Source organism: Pteropus medius, unplaced genomic scaffold (genome assembly GCF_902729225.1).
Source record: "Pteropus medius unplaced genomic scaffold, Ma_sr-lr_union100, whole genome shotgun sequence".
Lineage (NCBI taxonomy): Eukaryota > Metazoa > Chordata > Mammalia > Chiroptera > Pteropodidae > Pteropus > Pteropus medius.
In genome coordinates, this window is record NW_024350927.1 from 5527733 (window position 1) to 5547398 (window position 19666).

The following is a 19666-nucleotide window of genomic DNA, read 5'->3' on the forward strand; positions in this document are numbered from 1 at the left end:
TGGGACCAGGCTGAGACAGGGTGGGGTGGGGCTAGGATGGAGGCGACTGCTGGGCTGGGGGGGCAGGCAGGCAGGGCTGGGGCAGGCTGGGCTGGGCTGGGGGCTGGCTGGGGCAGGACAGGGCAGGGCTGGGGGCTGGGCTGGGACAGGGCTGCCGCTGCAGCAGGCTGGGACAGGGCTGGGGAAGGGCAGGGCTGGGCAGGGCTGGGGACAGGGCTAGGGACAGGAAGGGCAGGCAGTACCGGAGGAGGGAGGTTCTGGTCCCAGGTGGAGGACCAGCAAGCACCTTAGTGTCCTGGCTGGCACAGTGGCCACGAGAAGAGCCTCAGAGCCTCTCGAGAACCCTCCACCCCACCCGGTGTGAGTCCCCAAGGACACAGGACTCAGTGAGACAAGCAAGTCACACAACACTGCAGAGGAGCTTCCCGTTTTTATTTAGATGCGGAGAGGCAGTGAGCGAGTCTGAGCGCACCCGTCCCTGTGACCCGTCCCTGTGACCCGTCCCTGTGACCCGTCCCTGTGACCCGTCCCTGTGACCCGGCGCGGGCGGTGGCAGGGGTTTTACTCCGTTCCCTGATACTGAGTAGGTTTTCAAACATGTGATCCGGACTTGCACGGTAGAACAACACGGACTTTCACACACTCAGCACCCCCTTCCCTCACCGAGTGCTCTTCTTCCCACCCAGGGAGTCCCGGGAGGCTGCCCGCCTGCCCGGGCTTCGGGAGCCCAGGGGAGCGCTGGACCGGCAGTGGGGGCCCCGGGGCCAGGAGGGCGGCCTGCGGACCCCAGCTCCCAGCTGGGCGGGTGCTTTCCTGAAAGACACTACGAAAATACATTGTACCGGAGAATAATAATCTTCTCCCTTCCAGAAAGGGCTTGACAGGCGCTGCCTGCTGCTCACTTCTGCCCCATTCCAAATATTTTTACCTTATTTGGATGAAATGCATTATTTTTCTAATGAAAGGCTTTTTTCCAAAGGGCTGTTTTCCCTCTGTCCAGCAGCTGCCTTTATTAGGCAGCGCTCACGCCGTTTTGGGGAGGGGTTTTTTTCTCCCTGAAATCACGCCAGGCTCTCTGTCCTCAAAAGCCGACAACGGGTGCTCAAAAAGCCTCGGGCCCAGGTTTCTCCGTGTGACCCCAGGACGGTGAGGCCCCTGGCCATTGCGGGTGCCCCCTGGCTGCACTGCCCCCAGCTCTGGCCATGTTTGCCCCCAGGCTATGGGCCCTCTGGTCACCCTGTCTGGTCCCACTGCAGGACAGACTTCTGGAAAACGGGAGATGACAAATCATCACCAAATGTGAGGGGGAGGCCTCTGTGACCACCCACTCAGGACCAGGGGTTTCTACTGGCCGAGATCAGGGGGCGGGAGAGCCCGTCTTGACCCCCGAGGCCAGTCCCGTGGGGGCTGAGGGAGCTTCGGATCAAGGCTCTGACCTCTGCCCAGACATCTCAGGCCTGTCCATCTGGCTCCTGGTCACGGGTCCTCATCTGGGCTAGGCTGGCAGCCCTGGGGTGGAGAACCCTGGCTTCTTTGGGGACAGCGAGGAGGCAGAGGTGACACTCACTGTGGACTCTGCTTGTCCCTAGGAAACATGGTGGGATGTCGCAGAGGCTATGAGCATCAAAGACGAAGCCTGGAAAACCAGCCTGGGGCCAGACCCTGAGGCGGGTCAGGGAGAGGGGCCGATGACCACAACCCACGTGACACCTCCACTGTGGCCATCCTGTATGTCAGAAAAGGGTTTGCTGCCAGGGCAGGAGACTGCACCCTGAGCCCCGAAGAGGGGCCTAGGTGGAGGTGAGGTGTCTTCTGAGACGAAACAGCCCCAATGCCAGGTCGCTCGCCCTCGGCCCCCGGCGGTGGCAGCACTGTGGTCCAGAGCACGGAGGGGTTCACACCCGCTGCAGAGCCCGCACTGTGGCCACACGACCCCTGCTCTGTGTCTCCACAAGGCGCCCCGACGTGACCGTGGCCTCCGTCCCCGTGCCCGGCCATGACACTGCAGGCCAGGGCCGCTGTCCCTGCGGGTTCGGCTGGATGCTGTGAGGGCTACAGGGAGGGTGGGAGGGGCGGACAGGGAGGAAGAGAGCGAGCCGCTGTCGGGGAGCACACCCGCCCATGTAAGGAAGGGAGCTCACCACGTTCCACTTCGGGTCGATACACAGCACCCTGAGGCCCTTCTCCTCCTGGAGCGGGGTGTTGCCCTCACCAGACACTCGGGACCGAGGATGAAGCCCCGGGCTCTGGGCGCGCAGCCCGAGGAACGCCCAGGCCTGGCCCCATGTCCCCTGCGGTCACCCCCAGGGCTCGCCCGGTGCAGCCTTGGCCGACATCCACCCCGGGCACGGGGCGCCCTGAGCAGACGGGGAGCCGCAGGCAGGAATTAAATAGTGGCAACTTGTATTTATTACAGTTCTGTACAGTCGTATCTCGTCTTCCGAAGCCCACGCCTGACACTCGGATGACCGTGTGCTGCGGCCCTGGTGCCGGGAGCGGAGCCACAGCGTGGCAAGCGCGACGGGCAAGCGCAGTGACCTCGCTCGTGTGTCTGGGAGGGCGACGGGCACATGGGGCCAGGGCAGGTGCTCAGGAGGGGGCGGGGGGACAGCAGACACATCAACGCGGCTCGCCCTCCTGAGGCTCAGAGTCAGGGACGGACACTACCCCTCGTCATGCACGGTGTTGGGTTGGCTAAGACGTCTGCCCCAGGGCCCAGGCTGAGGGGCCTGAGCCCAGAGGATTCGGCGCCCTCGGCCTGCCATGGTCACGCCAAGGTCAAACACACCAAGGTCAAAGGCTGTCTGTCTGGGGCGGAGCTGAGGAGCGGGCGGGCCAGGTGAGAGGAGGCTGGGTGGACAGCGCGGTGCCCCTGCCCGGTGCCGCCGACCGCGACGGGCGGGCGGCCTAGTCCCGCTCGTGCTCGTTGCTGGCGCCCTCCGGCCGCCGCAGCTTCTCCACCTGCTCGGTGATCTGGCCGTCCCCGCCGCGGCGGTCCTCCCTCTGCACGCCCAGGCGGTCCTCCTCGTCCACGCGGCTCACGTCCTCGTCCTCCTCGTCCTCCTCGTCCTCCCGCATCTCCTCCTCGCCCTGCACCTCCATCCTCACCTGGCCCTTGACGTCCACCACCCCCTCGCCCTCCTCCTGGGGGCCCAGCAGGTGGTACGTGGCCGTGGAGCCCTCGGGGCTGTGGCCCTCCTTCACGGGCGAGGACGACGTGGACTCGTTGCTGACGGGTGAGATGTCACTGCTGCTGTGGTGGTTCACGGTGGCCGGGCTGGAGGGTGACGGTGACTTGACTGGGATTTGCCAGGAGGGGACCTTCGGGGCCGATGGGGACGGCGGGAACTGCCTCCTGGCCAAGGAGCAGGGAGAGGACAGTGATGTGGCAGCATCCTGGGGCTCCCGCCCTCTCGATCCCAAGCATTCAGCGACGGTGCCACCGAGCAGGGGACAGGGCTGAGCTCTGCTGAGTATGCTCCATGCCACTCCCACCCCCTCCTCGCAGAAACAAAGCCTCCTGGCCATTAGAGGTTGGGGACGGAGGCCAACGGAAGCCAGAGGTGGCCTCGGCTGCCACAGAGTGCACTGGGTGCCCCACTCAGGGGCCTCCTGGGCCCTCCCGGCCCTGAGCCAGGCCCGCCCTCCTTGGCAGCTGCTGAACAGCCGGCCTGGGGGCCCGCCATAACCAGGAGGCCACTTCCTCCTGGTCCTTACCCTGTCCCCACCTCCCCAGCCCCAAGAGAGGGAGCAGGTGGGGGTGGAGACCCAGAGCACTGGCACCCCAGAACACCTGGGCCTCGACTCTAACTTGCCTGGAGGACACCCCGAAACCAGAAGGGCAGCGCTGGCGACTTTCCTAGAAGATCTCTGGGCTCAGCACTTGGGGAAGAGTGTGCCCTTCCCCGTTCCCCGCCCGGGCCCTGGGCCAGCGGCCGCCAGGAGCAAAGCCAATTCGAGGAGGGGCCGGGGAGGTCAGGCCCTCTTGGCAAAGGCTCAGAACTCACGTTCCAGAACAGGCGCCTACCTCTGCCGGAGCCAAGAGGACGAAGGCCCGCTCCCCCCGGCTGCCCGCCGCCCCCCAGCACTGGGCCAGGCTGGGACACTAAGGAGAAACTTGACTGGCAGTTCCCTTGGCCCCGACGTCACCCAGCACCTGTCCTTGTTCCCCTGGCCTGGAAGGCTCGTATCCTGGGTTCAGAAGCACAGTGGATTCTCCCAGTGACAATCACGCCTCCCTCGGGCCACGTCCTGTTCTTCAGAAGGGGAAGTATGTGGCTGAGAGCGCAGGGTGCTCTGGTCGGGTGGAGGGGCGCCCTGTGTCTCCACACGGCCTTACATGGCCCCACAGAGCCTGAGCAAGGCGGACCCGGGGCACCTTGCAGACACTACCCGTCCCAGGGTCTGGGAACTGCGCAGTTCCTGAGACAACTGTTAAAGCCAGACAGACAGTCCAGGCAAGCCATTCGGAGCTGCGCCGGTGACATCCCCTCCCCCGTGAGGGCTCACGGAAGGGGCTGCCACTGCGGAGGGACAGCAGAGGGAGAGCTGCTTCTGCCCCTGCTTTGACTGGGTGGATCCTTCAAACTGAGATCCCCCGGCTCTCTGTGGGGACCTTCTCTGGGACCAAGCTGTCATTGGAGGTCCCACTGGACTCCACACAGAAGAAGTGGCCATGTCTGGGGGGACAGGGACATTCTCCTTTGTTCAAGGCCTGGCTTTCTGGCTCCAGCTGCCCTTGCCCAGTTCTTGACAGGACTGAGAAACTGTTTGTATTTCAAAACTCTTGTGGGCACTGCAGACTGTCCCCCTGGGGACACCGGGGACAGCAAGTAGAAGCTCAAAAGGTCCCCAAGCTCAATGCCTGAATCATGGAGCTCAGTCAGGGACCAGCCGACCCGACCAGGCCTCTCGGGGGGGGCACACCCCCTCCCACGACAGCAAGCCCGGCCCGGGAGCCACCCCTCCCCCTGCCCCCCAGGCCCAGGCGGGAGCAGAGCGGGAGTCCCACTTCTGGCCTCCTACCGATTTAAAAGAAGCCCTTTCAAAGAGTTAATTTCCGACTTGAGTTCGTTGATATTCTGGGACTCCAGGAGCCAGTTGGTGGATGTGGTGGCCTGGAAGTCAAAACACAGGGGAACAGGAATCAGAGTGGCACCTGTCCCACCTGAGCTCAGGCCACTGGGGGGGTAGGACGGGCTGTGGCTTCGGGAAAACGGCGGGCGCACCTGGGAGCACCGTGTCCTGTGCCCCAGCCTGGTGACCCCTTGGGGAGGTTCTGCCACTGCCTGTCAGGGATCTGCCTGGCTGGGCCTCTCTGTTTAAATGATGACACCCTTAAAACGAATGTCCCCAGAACTCTGGCTGTTTGGCTGACAACGACGAGCAACTGTGACGTGCACTGGGTGCAACAATGGCGCTTCGGCCACTGAACCAAACGACAGGACACAGAAGAGCCTATGTGCAGAAACGGAAACTCGAGCGTTTGCAGCAGGTAAGGGGGAGTCAGGGATGTGCCTCAGAACAGCCAGGGGGCAGGGGGCGGGGGGCACCAGGGCTGAGGCCGCAGCTGCAGCTGGCAGGGGCCCCTCCGTTTCTGTGTGTTCAGAATGTTCCATTAAAATGAGGAAGATAAATGAAGTCCATCTCTACACCAACTACACCCATCACCTAAGTCCCTCTCCTTACAGAGACGGTCACCCCACACACAGAAGAGAATGCTGGGGCTGGGACGGGCAGCCACCCCCGTCCCCGGCTGTAGACACCAGACTGGTACTCGGGAGCCGCTGGAGGGCCAGAGAGATGACCTCGGAGAGCTCGTCTCCGGCTCTGCAGCCTGGCAAGCCCCGGACTGCACCCCAGGCTGCAAAGCCACGACCTGCACACATGCCAGCCAGCCATCCGCAGCCGCTCCTGTGGGATGACAGCAAAGGCTCGGCATACTAGAAGGAGCTGTCCGAGGACTTCGCTTGAGTTTCGTGCAAAGCACCCGCTTCCCTGACACAGCAAACCCGTGCCGGAAGTGCAGGAGAACGCGGGGTGTCCCAGGCTGGCAGAAGGGAAGGGCCCCAAACATCCTCACTGGCCTGCTTGGGGTCTCCGATGTGGGGTGGGGCTGCTGCAAGCCCCGCCCGGCACACCTCTGCAGGGAGAAGCCCCTCAGAGGGGCCGCAGGGCTTGGGAAGGAAAAGCTGGGCAGTGTCGGACGGCGTGTGCGAACACCCACCGCACGCACGCACAGGCCCCCGGCACCCCGCCCCAGACCCCCAGAGAGTGCAGACCCAGGAGCCACTGTTCTGGCTTCTCTGAAACCTCGAAAGCTACTGTGGCCCATTAACAAGGGAGCAGTTTCCACTCACCGGCCTGCAAAGGACTCAAATTTCCAAACGCATATGGTGCCAGATGCCAGGATTTAGAAATAAAATCTGACATCTGGGGCTTTTTAGCCAGTCTCTTTAAAAAACAGTTGTAGAAAACTCCCAGCCTTCAGTTTTATGTAGGTTTTTTAATTACTTAACGCTCTTCTTTTTAATTTTTTACAGTGCTGCAGCAGGAGTTTGGAAGCCAGATATAAAAACTTACGTTACAGCTGAGAAAACACAGCGCCGAGTCCTCGGTTTACGGGGTGGCCAGCCTGCGCACATGGGTTTAGATACCAAACCAGGGAGCCCGCATCGGTGTCCAGGAGATGAATGAAGGGGGCCGGGGGCCGGGGGGCGGCCATCAGAAAAGCAAGTGCGAGGAGCTCAGGCAGCTCCCGACCACCAGGCACAACTCTGGGCTCCCTCCCCTCTTAAAACAAAACATGTGGTCTCAATCTTAATGGTTAAAGTCTGAAAACAGTTTTCCAATTTCCGGAATGGCTTCTGGCCACTGGCAGGCCACCACTCCAAAAGATAATAGAGGATCGCGGGGCGGGGGCTGCAACCAGCCTCCTGGTTCTTTACGAGCCGCCTGCCTCCGGGCAGCACACACGGTGGCTGGAGCTGGCCACCCGGCAACCAGGCCACCTGAGGGGGAAGTGCAGGCAGCGAAGCAAGTATGGCGGCGCGGCGTAAGGCGCAGTGTGTGTGTGTGTGTGTGTGTGTGTGTGTGGCGCGGGGGAGGCGGGTCTGAGGAGGGAATTCTTGGGGACTCTCTTCACAGGAGGCAACCCAGATCCCACCTGAAGTGGAAAAATTCCTATTTTGCTGGGTTTTTGCAAATGCGCAGGATCTGAGCGCTGGCTCGCACCGACCTGTACTCCGGGATGGGGCCTCCCCTGGGAGACACACACGGAGGGGGCTCCTTCACAGCACCGGGTGGCAGAAGCAGCCAGAGAGCGATATGGGAGAAGGGGCTAGCACAGGGAGGGCAGTGGACGTCCTGGAGCCACTGGACACTGTCTCCTGGGCCCAGCCTGACTAAGGCAATGCCTGGGGAATAACCTTGTCACACACCCTCAGACGCCAGGCCACACGCCTGCAGTCCTGGGAGCTGACTGAAGCCAGGCACTGTCCTAAGCATGTGAAGACAATGAATGAGGCCCCATCACAGCTCCATCTGCATGTGAGGAAACTGAGGCTCAGGGAGATTAGGGAACCCGCCCATGGCCGCACGGCTAGCACGTGGACGAAGGGGACGGCACCCGGGCGCTCTGACGCCAGGGTCTGATGTTACTAAGGCCACTTCGGGTTTAGGAAGTGAGGCATGGAACTGCCCCGGCCGATTCCAGTTGGCGCTGTTCCCGTTAGGTGACCTGACCCTGAGACCTGAGTCGAAAGAACCTGCGCATTTCCGCCGCGTCTGGCCCAGTGCCCTGATACCCCTGCGCCTCCCAACCCCCAGTTCCCTGGAATCACTCTTGGCAGCTGTGACCAGTGACCTAAACTGCAGTGAAAACCATTCTGTGTCCCCACCAACCGCCTCCAGAGCTGGCGCGTATGCTGCCACGGGAGGTGACGGGGAGACAGAAAGGCCCTGGCCTCCGTCACTGAATGTTCCTTCTCTGCGCAAGGGCAGTGTGGGCCCCTGTCGTGTAACCAGCGTGACAAAAGACGCTACGGGACACAGCGAACTAGGGGCAAAGGACGAGACCGTGCAAGGCACACCTGGAGGGACCCGAGGGTCGGGGACGAGTACCTTGGCTGTGACCAGTTCGTGGGCGAGCTCCTGGACCTTCTGCTGCTGCTGAATCAGCAGCTCCTGGACAGAGGCTAAAGTCATCTGTAACTGAGCCACTGGGAGAGAAGAGCAGTGGCGACTGTTAAATGACACACATGGACCCTCTCTCCCTCAGACCGCCCACCTCACGCTGCAGCATCTAACTCGGACACCCACACATTTACCTGCATCGTGGGAATCTGCCTGCATTGCATCCAACCTCTAATACTTGTTTTATCTTTCTACTGTGTAGTTGTCCAAGGTCAACACTACATCCGTCCAAAACCTCCCCCCCTAACTGCATCTGCTGGCTTCCTGCTGGGCTCTTCCGCCGCCTGCGGTGTCTGACCACTGGCAGGCCACCCACCATCTCACGGGCCTCCTCGCCATGTCCCTGCGGAACTCAGGGGAAGTCTCCAGCCCGGGGAGAGACCCGTCTCAGGCCTCCACACTATGCAGGGTCGTTAAAAATCGCACACCCCACCCCGTTTCCCTGATGCTCCTTCCTCCCACCCAACCAGGCTGCAGAGCTCCCGATGTCACAGCGCCACGTGACCTCATCTGGGTCTTGGGGCCACCACCACTGGAGGGTTTCTGAGGGCTGCCTGGGATAGAGGCTCTCTCGCTTGCCCGAGTTTTTAGTTTCAGAGCCTCCACCTAGTGAACAAGTTTATAAAGAAGAGCCATCTCTGGCGCGACAGGTCCCAGCTAATTCGGGCCATCGCTGGGGCGCCGGGTAATGAACGCCAGCCCCGTGGAGTCGATGGCAGAGGGCGTGGCCGGGGCCCTGAGAGCCGCAGTAATTACAGCCTCTCTTGACCCTGTGTTGGATTCTTGGAGGGAAGGGGGAAAATCGCTGAAAACCCCCCTGAAAACCTTATAGAAGCAGAAATTAAAAATGAACTTTACAGCCCTTAGAAAGGCTGTCATTTTATTCCCCTTATTAATATTCTGAGGTTGGGAGCCTTTCCGTAAAAACATAATTAATTGAGGCCGCGCCGACAGTAAACAAGCAATTTCAAATTAAACCGAAATGACGGCGGCTTCATTTGCAAATGTGAACAGATTCTCAGAGCAGATAAATGAAGTCACCACATAAAGTGGAGACGGAGGGGAGAGGGGAGGGGGCAGAGAAGGGGCTGCTGGGGAAGGCTCTGAGGGGCGACTTGACGGACCCATTAATTTTCACCTGTCTGCGCCACGCTGCCGCTCAGCTCCGAGAGACTCGCCTCCATCCTCTGCAGTTGCTTCCTGTCCTCTCGGCCGCCCATGATGAGGGGGAGCAGGTATTTCTACAAGAAGCAGGGTGGGCAGGAGCAATGGGTGCGTATTCGAGTTACCCTCCAACAGTCTGTCATTCCACAGACCGACTCTCTCTGTCATCCCCAGGCCAACACCGAAAATGAACAAGATGTTCAAAAGTTATGAGACTGATCCCAACCACGTAAAAATGCTGAGGAAGGACGAGGACCCGGAAGGGGGGTGATTCGATTTATTCTTATGGAAAACTTCTGGGTTCTTTTAGTTTTCTTAACGGTGCTATAATGTAAATTATTTCTGTAACGGAAACATTTTAAATTCTGCTTTAAAAGTTGTGAGATAAGACTGTAAAAGGTCACACAAGAAAGAAAGTGGGATCGCGGTGGCCTCCAGGGGGACAGGGAGAGAGGCTTTATGCCACACTCTTCTGAACCCTTAACGTTTGGAGCCATGTGAATGAATTACCCATTCGCAACAAATGAGTAAAATTAAATAAAAAATTACTTGAGAGACTAGATGAGAATCCGCAACAGATTTCTGGGCTCCCCGGTCCTTTTTACTGGGGGATAATGCATGGACATCCCGAGGCCGGCGGGAGGGGTCCCCTCAGTCTTTCCAAACGAAGCCTTGACCTCCTCCCCACAGGCTTCCTCTAGCTAGGAGTCAAATGCAGCAAACTCCCCCAGATCCGAGAGCCACGGCCGGAAGCGAGCGGAGAGGGCAGGACCTGAAGAAACTGACCATGGGGGTGGGGGGAGGGCCACCAAGCAGGGGACCCCCAAATGCAGGGAACCCGGTCTAGGGAGGATGAGGTCTCAGAACACTCAGGAAGAAGGCAGGTAGGGTGTAGCTGGTGACTGGCTTTGAGGGGTGAAGGGGTGGCAGGTGGGAGGCGGGGTGGCCGTGGGAGGCTGGGTGAACGTGCGTGTGCTCCTGATGCCCCACCCCCCCGCTTCAGAGCGTGAGACCCGCCGCCGACGCGAACAGGGTGGCCCCAGGGGTGGCACAGTGCAGGCTGGCAGGGGAGGAAGCCGGCCAGAGTGACGAAGGAGAACTTTGGTTCTCAATCCGTCGGGGCCCCAGACAGGAAAACAGAGCCACTTCCCCATGAAGGTTTCCGTGCTGGGGAAGGCAAAGGACGACTCTCACAAGGGGCTTGCGGGAGACCGCGCTTCGAGAGCACCCGCTAAGTGGGGGGCGTTATTCAGCGCACACAGAAGCATCTTCTATTCTGCAAAGTGCTTTTCAACCACCGTGTGAGTCACTACCTATAACTGAGCTGAAACTCATCAGATGTAGCCTTGCGCCCCGGGCTGAAAATTTTCTAAGCATAAAAGTCAAGAAATTCTTATATGTGTAATGAACTAAAAATTCCATTTCTGAGATCAAAAATGCCAAGAGAAGGAACACATACACTGCCCCAGCCTAAGTCTCTAAGTATTTATAAAACACGATGACAGCTTACCTGGTCCCGGACCTTTCTTTTTTTAATTTGAAGAAACTATTAGCAAATGTTTCAGAAATTCTCTCGTCACCATCGGGACTGATTTCTTAATGTATCTTTTTTAAAACGGAGAGGGTAGATCAGAGCTTCGTGGAAACAGCCAGTGGTCTCCCCACTTGGCCACCCACATCGAGGGGAGCTCTGCTGTCCGTGGCCATCAGATCGCAGCCGCCCGAGGGGGCGGCGTGAGCTGGCTGGGCGCCGGCTGCCCCGTGCAGTCCGCACTCTGAGTTAGGCGTATGTATTCTACTCGTCTCGGTGACTGTACACGGTCAGCGATCGGAAAGAGGCTTAACTCACACCAGCTAAGGGGAGGCAGCGGGTCAGAGAGGGAAGTCCCAGGACACAGAGCATTACACTCTGGATTCCTGACTTGGAGATGCCCCACTCCAGGAATAGATGCAACACTGAAGGAAAACTGTATTCTGCTCCAACTCTGCCATTCACCTTTTAACTAAGTCAAAATTAAGAATCTCAGAGTGCAATGTTCAAACTTGTTTCACGTGCTAAAAGTTACGACAGTGAGTCCAGGTGAGTCCAAGTATTCATCCAGATTCTTAAAAAAAAAGAAAAAAATCCCCCAGTGAGGGGTGGAGTGGCAGGTGGCCTCGGGGAGAAAGGGCCTTTTCTCCAGGACCAGCACCGGTAAGTCCTCTGACCACTGCTTTACCTTTTGTCTCTGGGGACCCACCCTGGCTCTGCATCTTCTAGAAAAGACTCATTTGCTTCAAATCAAAGTTCGTATCTGGTAGTTAGTATCTGGGATCAGGAGGTAAATGTTCACGCATGCACTTCTGTTGTGGGCAATGACCCCCAGGATCCTGAGCGTTGGCTATGAAGTCTGGGAAAAATCTTAGATTTACATGGATGCCAACACAATACACAGGAAACAAAAAAATAGGCCTCATAAATACGACTGTGCTGGGATTCTCGAAGCTGGTTTTAGATACTAAGGTGGGACAAAAGCACGGAGCACTTCCTATGTGCCATGTGCCCCGCGCTCCCCCAAAGACGCACCTGTGAGCTGCTCAACAGCCTCGTGAGGTAGGTTCTACTGTCCTCAATTTACAGATGAGACCACTGAGCCTGCGGTCACACATCTGCTAAGTGGCAGAGCCGGGATGCGACACAGGCAGCTAGGCTCCACTGTCCATGCTTATCCGCCACATGTCATTCCGTCTCCCAAAAACCCAGTGCTGCTCACTACGTGCCTGACACGGCTTACCGATCGGAGGCCCCGCAGCCGCCCTGCAGGGCAGGGACTTTGAGGGGAGATGCCGAGCCCAGTGGATGAGGCAGGGGCTGAACCTGCTGAGCGCACCCATCCGGGTGGGGGCCGGGCCTGGACTTGAACCCCCCCGGGAGTGTGCTCCTCACTGCAGCCTGCCTCCACATGCAGCCTCACTCTGCCGCCGCACCCTGGGGCGGAGGGCCACCACGCAGACAGAGCTCAGGACAGCAGGCCGCAGGGCTGAAGGCCAGGCGGGTGCGTGGGGAAGGGCGGGCTTACCTTGTAGAGCTGGTGAAATCCGAATGCGATTCCTGCCATGATGACGGCCAAGGCACTGTAATCTCTCCATCGGGAACCCACGGGGCCTGAGGTTAGGAGAGAAGGTGCGTCGGGAAGAGAGGCACACGCGTCCTTCCCCAGGGCAGGGACGCGCGCTCAGTGTCCCCATCTCACAGGACTGGCAACTGCAACGCCCAACTGCAGGAGACTGTGCGACGGCCAGGACACTGGGCCGGGTTCTCAGAACCATCTGCCTCCAAAACCCTGCTGTGTGGCGTCCGGAGTGAGCTAAGTCCCCGCGTGGGGAGTCGGGCAGCAGAGGCGATCTGAAGACCGACGGCGTGGTGTCCACTTGCAAGGACCAGGGATCCCGTGAGGGGGACGTGAACACACTCAGGCGCACACGAAAGCACATCTACGTGTCCCGCCACGGACGGGAAGAAGCTAAGAGCCACCTCGGAAGCAGGGTGGGTGGAGGGGGGACTCTGCATCACCTGTTTATTCAACGCTTTAGGAAGCGCCGACTGTGTACCTGACTACGCTGCAGGCATAGGAAGGGGGCACGGAGTGACGAGGTCCGCCTGCTCTGCTCTCCTGGTGAGCTGGTGGAGAGGCGACAACCTACGGTGACTAAATGAGGTAACTCCAGAGTGATCAAGAAGGCCAAACAGGGCGATGGGAGAGTGGGGGTGGCAGGGGAGGGGGCCGGGGGTCTCCGACAGGGCCTCAGAGGAGGTGCAAGCTGAGGCCCCAGGGACAGCGCCACCCCCCACCCCCCACCAGGCAGGGACAAGCAAGTGCAAAGGCAGCGGCTGACCGGGCTCTGAGGACAGAAAGCGGCCAGTGCAGACGGGGGGAGCCCCTGGGCCTGACCAAGTGGAGGCGACAGCTGGCCAAAGGAGCCGCAAGGACAGAGAGGGGCCGAGCAAGCGCGGGGAGCCGTGGAGGGTACTGAGTGGGAAATGGGAGGAAAAGGCAAGGCCAGGAGACCATGCCCAGGGAACCCCAACGTTGTTTCACACAGGGATGGGGTCACCGAAGGCCTGAAGAGGGGAGTGGCAGGCCAGCTCCCCCTGGGAGAGCAGCAGCAGCAGCCCCGAGGGCAAGTCACAGGAGGGAAGAAAGCGGGAGCGACCGGGGCCAGGCGGGCCCCCTCACAGCAGGACTACAGGCTGCTGTCTGGGCGACCCCCGGAAATGGGCGGCCAGTCTTCACGAAGGAGCCGGCTCCTGGCCCAGCGCCCTTGAGAGCAGCCTGTGTCGAAGCTCCCCCCACCTCGGGAACGAAAGGAGCCCCGCAGGAGCAGAGGAGAGCCCCGTGTCCCTAATCTCATCCAACACCCCAGCGACCCTTAGAGGCGCACGGGAAAGCACTGTCTCCAGTCCCAGTGTCCACCTGGAGCTGCCATGTCCAGCCCACCTAGCGTGAAGCCTGCCTCCTCGCAAGGGGTCTGGCAGGGGCGGGGGGATGGGCCACTGTTTCCAGAACCATCAGCAGTGTGGGACACCCAGCCGTCTGCGGAATCAGGCCGCAGTGCCAACGGAGTTACCCAGAGGCGCCCACCTGAGGCACGCTGCCGTGACAAGGGCCTGGGGTCTGGGAGTGAACTGGGAACAGGAAAGGCGGTGAAGAAGGGGGTGCAGCAGCACCTCTGCGGCTCCTGAAAGGGGTGCCAGCCCGCTGAGCACCGCCGAGGCAGGACTTTGCCTGGGACAGACACCCTGCGCTTCAGTGGTCACTTCTCCCATGGCCTGAAGGCTTCCTGGACCAAAGAACAGGGAGGGCCGGCTCTTAAAGCTCAGGGGCGGGATGAGGGCGCCCGGGGAGGGGAGGGGGCTGCTGGCATGCGGCCTGACGGGGATCAGAATGGCAAAGACCCCGAGGGGGCAAGGGCGACGCTCCCTCCCCCGAGCTGCGACGGGGCCCTCGGGGAGCAGGGGAGACACTGAGGGAAGAGGGAAGAGTCTCTTCTGGCGGCCACCTCCCCTCCCCTCCCCACCGGCCCCACACGTGGACGCCACAGGAGATTCCCGGAGTCTCCGGCACGAACTAATCGACAGGCGGCCTCTCCCACAGCCCTCAGCCCCGTTTTGGCTTTACAGGTTTTGAACAGCCAACACTCGCATGCGGTGTGAATGTCACACAGATAATGCCAGTCTGCTACACACACAGGCGCCCTGGGCCGCCAGCAGCCACTGCTGATCGTTTCCCGTCTGTCCGGCCGGAGACTATGGATATATACTATTTTCCCTCTCTTTCTCCCTATTTCTCATTCTTCTTTTTTCTACGGCTGCTTACTATTCCATTTAACCAGTTCCCTACTGATGGATGTGCAGATGGTTCCAGTCTTTTACCATTTCACACAATGCTGCCTGCCACCAGTGACCGTGCACACAGGTCACCTCACACGTGACGTACGCACCTCTGTAATCGTGGATCCCTACGAGGCTGGGTCGGGGGGGCAGCATTTGCAGTTTTGACGGATACGGCCAAGCCGTGTTCCGCGGGGTCCACACCACCAGCCACGCACATTCATAACGGGGTAATCACAGCCGCAGACCTCCCCCGACACCAGAGTGGAGAAAGGCACTTCGCTCCAGGTTTGAGTTGCATTTATCTTATTATGAGTGAGAACTGATTTCTTCAGTGTACTGCGTGTGTTCCTTACTTTTCTACTCCATCTATCGACTTCCTTATCAATTTACAGAAACTTTTCTCACAGCAGAGAAGTCAGCCCTCTGCCTATGACAGGAGTTGCAAAGCTCTTTCCCGGTTTTCTCTTCTTTTGACTCTGCTCGTGGTGTTTGTGGCATGCAGGTGTTTTTCATATTTACATACATTTATCACTCTCGTCTTTTATGGGCTCTGGGATTTGGGCCACAGCAAGCCAGGACTTCCCTACCCCCTTCCAGTCATGTGGTGACAGGAGTGTCACGTCTAAGAAACCGGCTCGGGAAGGCGCTCGGCTGCTCCGACCTGTGGGAACACCAGGTCCAACAGGCACCTGAGCAGACAGGCAATCGCCGCTCGTTAACTCCGTCCAGAAGCGCGGGGGGCCCAGGCGTGCTCACTTCTGTCTCGTCCCTGGCCGCCTCTGCTCGGAGGGCCTTGACGCGAAACCCAGCACCCAGCGCAAGTTCATTTTTAGGAGGAAAAAGTGAAGCTACGGCAACACTTCCACTGGTCAAGGGCGCTGCTGCCCGTGAGGGCCGCGACCCACACGCAGCGCGCCCGCCCGCAGGGCCGGACCCGCAGAGAGAGACTTCCAGAACGGGTGCGCGTCCAGAATGTCACACTCGCCACTAATTCCTCAAATTCCCACTGAACATCTGACAAGAAAACGGTTGCAACGAAAACCGGACCAGAACCCAAAGCATGCCCATCCTTCCTTCCTGCGCACCGCGAGCCTTGGGAAGCGTGGCCTCCCGCTCTGGCACCAGAGCCACCGGGGCTGAACAGAGGCCGAGGTCCGGGCCGCGCCTCTCCAGACCTCTGCCCGCCTCCAGCGCAGGAAACACCTGTGGCTCCCTGCCAGCCACACCCCTCGCCCCGCACTGCTCCCCGTTCCTGCCATGCTCGCGTCAAGAACGTTTTATTGTCCCCTGGTTTTCATTATTAATGAAAAGGAACCAGAACGATCTTTCCTAAAGTTCAGAGAGTCTATAAAGACAAGAAGCTGAAATGCCATTTTACTCGTTTTGGAGATGTGTGATACAATTCTGTCTTGTGGCGAAATGGAGAGAGAAAAACCACGATGGAGACAACCGCTGCCCACGGAACGCCTTTCAAAAGGTAAAGCACTCGGGGTGATCCCAAACGGGCTCACACCCTCCCTGGGGCCGCCTGGAGTCCCCCCCACCCCCGGCCTCCCTGGGGCCACCTGGAGGCCTTCCCGGCCCACCCTGGGGCTGCCTTGCTCAAGCCCAGGGCAGACCCTCCTGAACTGAGAGCCCAGCACCCGGAAGCTACCACCTCGCTCGTCACCATGATCCCTGAATGTCCAGAATCCTACAGTCAAGGGCAGAAAGCGGGGCCACGCTTTCCAGCTCTAGCTGCAAAGAGAAATGACGCGCTTTTCAAAGCTTCCAAGGCACCCTGCCCCGCCCCCTGCCCCCAGCCTGGAAGCAGGTGCCTGCAGAAAAGGCACACAGGGGGCAAGAAGCCCGAGAGCAGAGACCCTGGTCCCCTGCCACCAACCAGATGGTGCCCGAAGACATTTTTCTCTTCTTATGAAGCACAAACCACTTGACTAAAGGTGGCAGAGCTCCGCTCTACTTAAGGAGCCCAGGAACGATGATATTTTTACTGTCACTCAGCTTCAAATTACCCACAGCCCTTTCCCGGCAGGCGCGACCGGCAAACTGGCCGAACGGCACTTCGCCAGCACGGCACACCACTGTGTCCCGTGAAGGACGACGAGACGACCATGGCGGCGATTCTCATCCTGCCCACCGAGCACTTCCGGGACTTCCCTTGTGCCCTCACGAGGTCAGAGGACAGACTCTGCTGAGCAGCGGGTGTGGGGCTCTTCAAAACCTCACACCTTCCTTAGCCTCCAGGGATTCCCACCAACTATTTGGGCTCTGCCAGCCTCAGAGGTTTCAGGCGACTCCACCGTGTATGGTGGCCCCAACAGGAGAAAGAGAGCTGCAACCCCACCATGCCTCCCGACCCTCCCCGAACACCAGCAGAACCCAAGTTCCTCAGTTCCTTTAGCTGCATCTCCACCGACCAACAAATCCTCACCTAGCAGGCGAGAGCAAGCATCACCGAGTAAGAACACGTGTGCCGGGCTGGGAATCGTGCATACAACACAGCCACGTCGAACTCGAAAGCACCAAGTCAGAGTCTCACTGACACCACAGAAATGCCACAATCCAGCAAAGATTCATCAGCACAGACCTGAAAGCTGTCACAAAATCATCGTGCTGAGACGATGTGCATCCAGTGACGTGCCAGCTGACAACAGGAGAAACTGTCAAGTCCCTGGGGAGGCTGGCAACCTGCACATGGGGCGAGGCAGTGGCAGAAACTGGGCAAACCTAGCTGTGGTCCCCTCCACACTCATGGGCTGGAGCCAGGACTCCACTCAGCCATGTACCGAGCTTCTCAAATCACCCCATCAGCTTTGCTTGCAAGCCACACTGAAAATTAAATGATGAGACAGGCTCATCCACAGTGAGGTCCTGGAAGAAAGCCAGCCTGCCCGATCAGTGTTTGTTACAGCACAGAGCTGCTGGGCTAAATGTACGAAGAGACTGGTGACCAGCTGAGGGGCACCACAGGCTGAGCCGAGGAAGGCGGGCAGCAGTCAGAAAGACAAACTGACCCAGAGCGCAGCAATGAGAACCAGAACAGCTCTGCTCTGAATGGAAGCACCTGGGCAGCCTATGAGGCAAAGGTGCCACCGCAGTAGCCCACTGACAGTCACAACTGAAAATCCAAGGCCTGTCTTCGCGTGTCCATCCTGTGAAAGACGATGCTTCCCACTTCCCGTGAGCTGCAACCCTATCAGCAGTGTCGTCTTCGGGCAGGAAAAACACTGAAGCATGTCTCACTCACGGACTAAAAAACACGAACCCCAATTACACCGTAAGAATTCAGAAGGACCCAGAAATAGACCCGTGCTCGTTGACAAAGAGGCCAAGGGAATGCTATGGGGAAAGGACAATCTTCGCGACAACTGTGCTGAGACAACTGGACATCCAGACTAGGGGAAACAGACCTCGACTCTCGCCTTCCGCCACACACAAAAATTAACTCCAAATGGACCACACACCTCGACTAAAAGACAAAAACTATAAAGCTTCTGTAAGAAAACAGAAAACACTGAAGAAAATCTTTGCAATCCTGGGGTAGGCAATGACATCTGAATATACGAAAGGCATAAACCATAAAAGGAAAAAAAGTTGATAAAATGGCCATCCTCAAATTTTAAACTTTTGCTTTTTAAAAGGCACTACCCAGAAAACGAAAAGGCAAGCCATAGACTGGGAGAAAAATATCTGCAAAACATATATTTGATATAGGACTTACAGCCAGAATATACAAAGACTTCTTACAATTCATTAATAAAAAGACAAACAAGGTGAATTTTTAAAGGGGCAAAAGACTGGGAGAGACACGTCACCAGATACATGAATGGCCAATAAGCACACGAAAATATGCTTGACATCATCAGTCACTAGGGAAATATAAATTAAAAGTACAATGAGATTCTATTGTGTACACATGAGAGTGGCTACACTTAAAAACTGAGGATGCCAAGTATTGCCAAGGATGTGGAGCAACCGAAACTCTCACGTATTGCTGATGGGAATGTAAACTGGTGCAACCGTTTTGGAAAATAGTTTGACAATGTCATATAAAGTCAAACATACAGCTAAGGTTTGACCATGGCATTCCACTCCTAGGTATTTACCTAAGAGAAAGAAAAGCGTAACTGCCCACAAAGACTTGTATGTTCGTGGCAGCATTATTCATAATAGCGCCAAAGTGGACACCGGTCAATGGAGAAACAAATTGTGGTATATCCATACGACAGGGTGGGAGCGGGGAGGATGTACTAGAAATGTGTAGCTCACAAAGTCTGAAATATCTGCTACCTGGTCATGTACATACACATGCATGTATGTACGCATGCATGTACGCATGTATGCACGTATGCATGTGTGTATGCATGTATGCAGGAAGGTAAAGAAAACAGACACAAAAGACTACACACTATGTGATTCTGTTTACATGAAATTTTCTAAAAGGCAGAACTTCAGTGACAGAGAGGACATTGCTGGTTGACAGGAACCGGAACTTGAGAACAGTGATGTAAAGAACACTAAGAAACTTTTCGGGGTGATGGAAATTTTCTACATTGTGACTGTCGTGTTGGTGACGTAAATCACAACATAAATCATCGAACTGTACACTTAAAAATGATTAATCTTATCATGTCTTCGATTTTACTTCAAAAATGCTAATTCGAAAGAAAAAAATGAAAGGAATCCAGAAACACAGAACTGCCTACGACCTAGCAACTCGGCTCCCAGATCTCCACCAAGAGGAAGGAAAACGTGCGTCCACGTGAGACTTGCAGCGCGATTCGTGTTACCCAAACCTGGAGACGATTGGATGCCCATCAGTCAGAAATGGCAGACGAAACGTGGTCCATCCACACTGTGGAATGCTGCTCAGCAACAGCAAGGAACGCCGTGCGGCTACATGCTGCCACATCCATGAACCTCGACAATATTACG

At 57.9% G+C, this 19666-nt stretch overlaps 1 protein-coding gene across 4 annotated transcripts in view; it reads right to left on the reverse strand.

Annotated features, from left to right (window-relative positions):
• Window positions 1-2386: 2386 nt before the first annotated feature.
• The window catches only part of PEX14 (peroxisomal biogenesis factor 14), a 119442-nt gene continuing 102162 nt past the window's right edge, over window positions 2387-19666 (reverse strand). For all 4 annotated transcript variants that reach the window (XM_039842262.1, XM_039842263.1, XM_039842264.1 and 1 more), the window contains 5 exons: window positions 12417-12502; window positions 9332-9434; window positions 8122-8219; window positions 5026-5117; window positions 2387-3355 (listed from right to left, as the gene is read on the reverse strand). In XM_039842262.1, coding sequence (XP_039698196.1) covers window positions 2908-3355; window positions 5026-5117; window positions 8122-8219; window positions 9332-9434; window positions 12417-12502 — 827 coding nt within the window. In that variant the 3' untranslated portion in view covers window positions 2387-2907. The remainder of the gene's footprint in view (window positions 3356-5025; window positions 5118-8121; window positions 8220-9331; window positions 9435-12416; window positions 12503-19666) is intronic.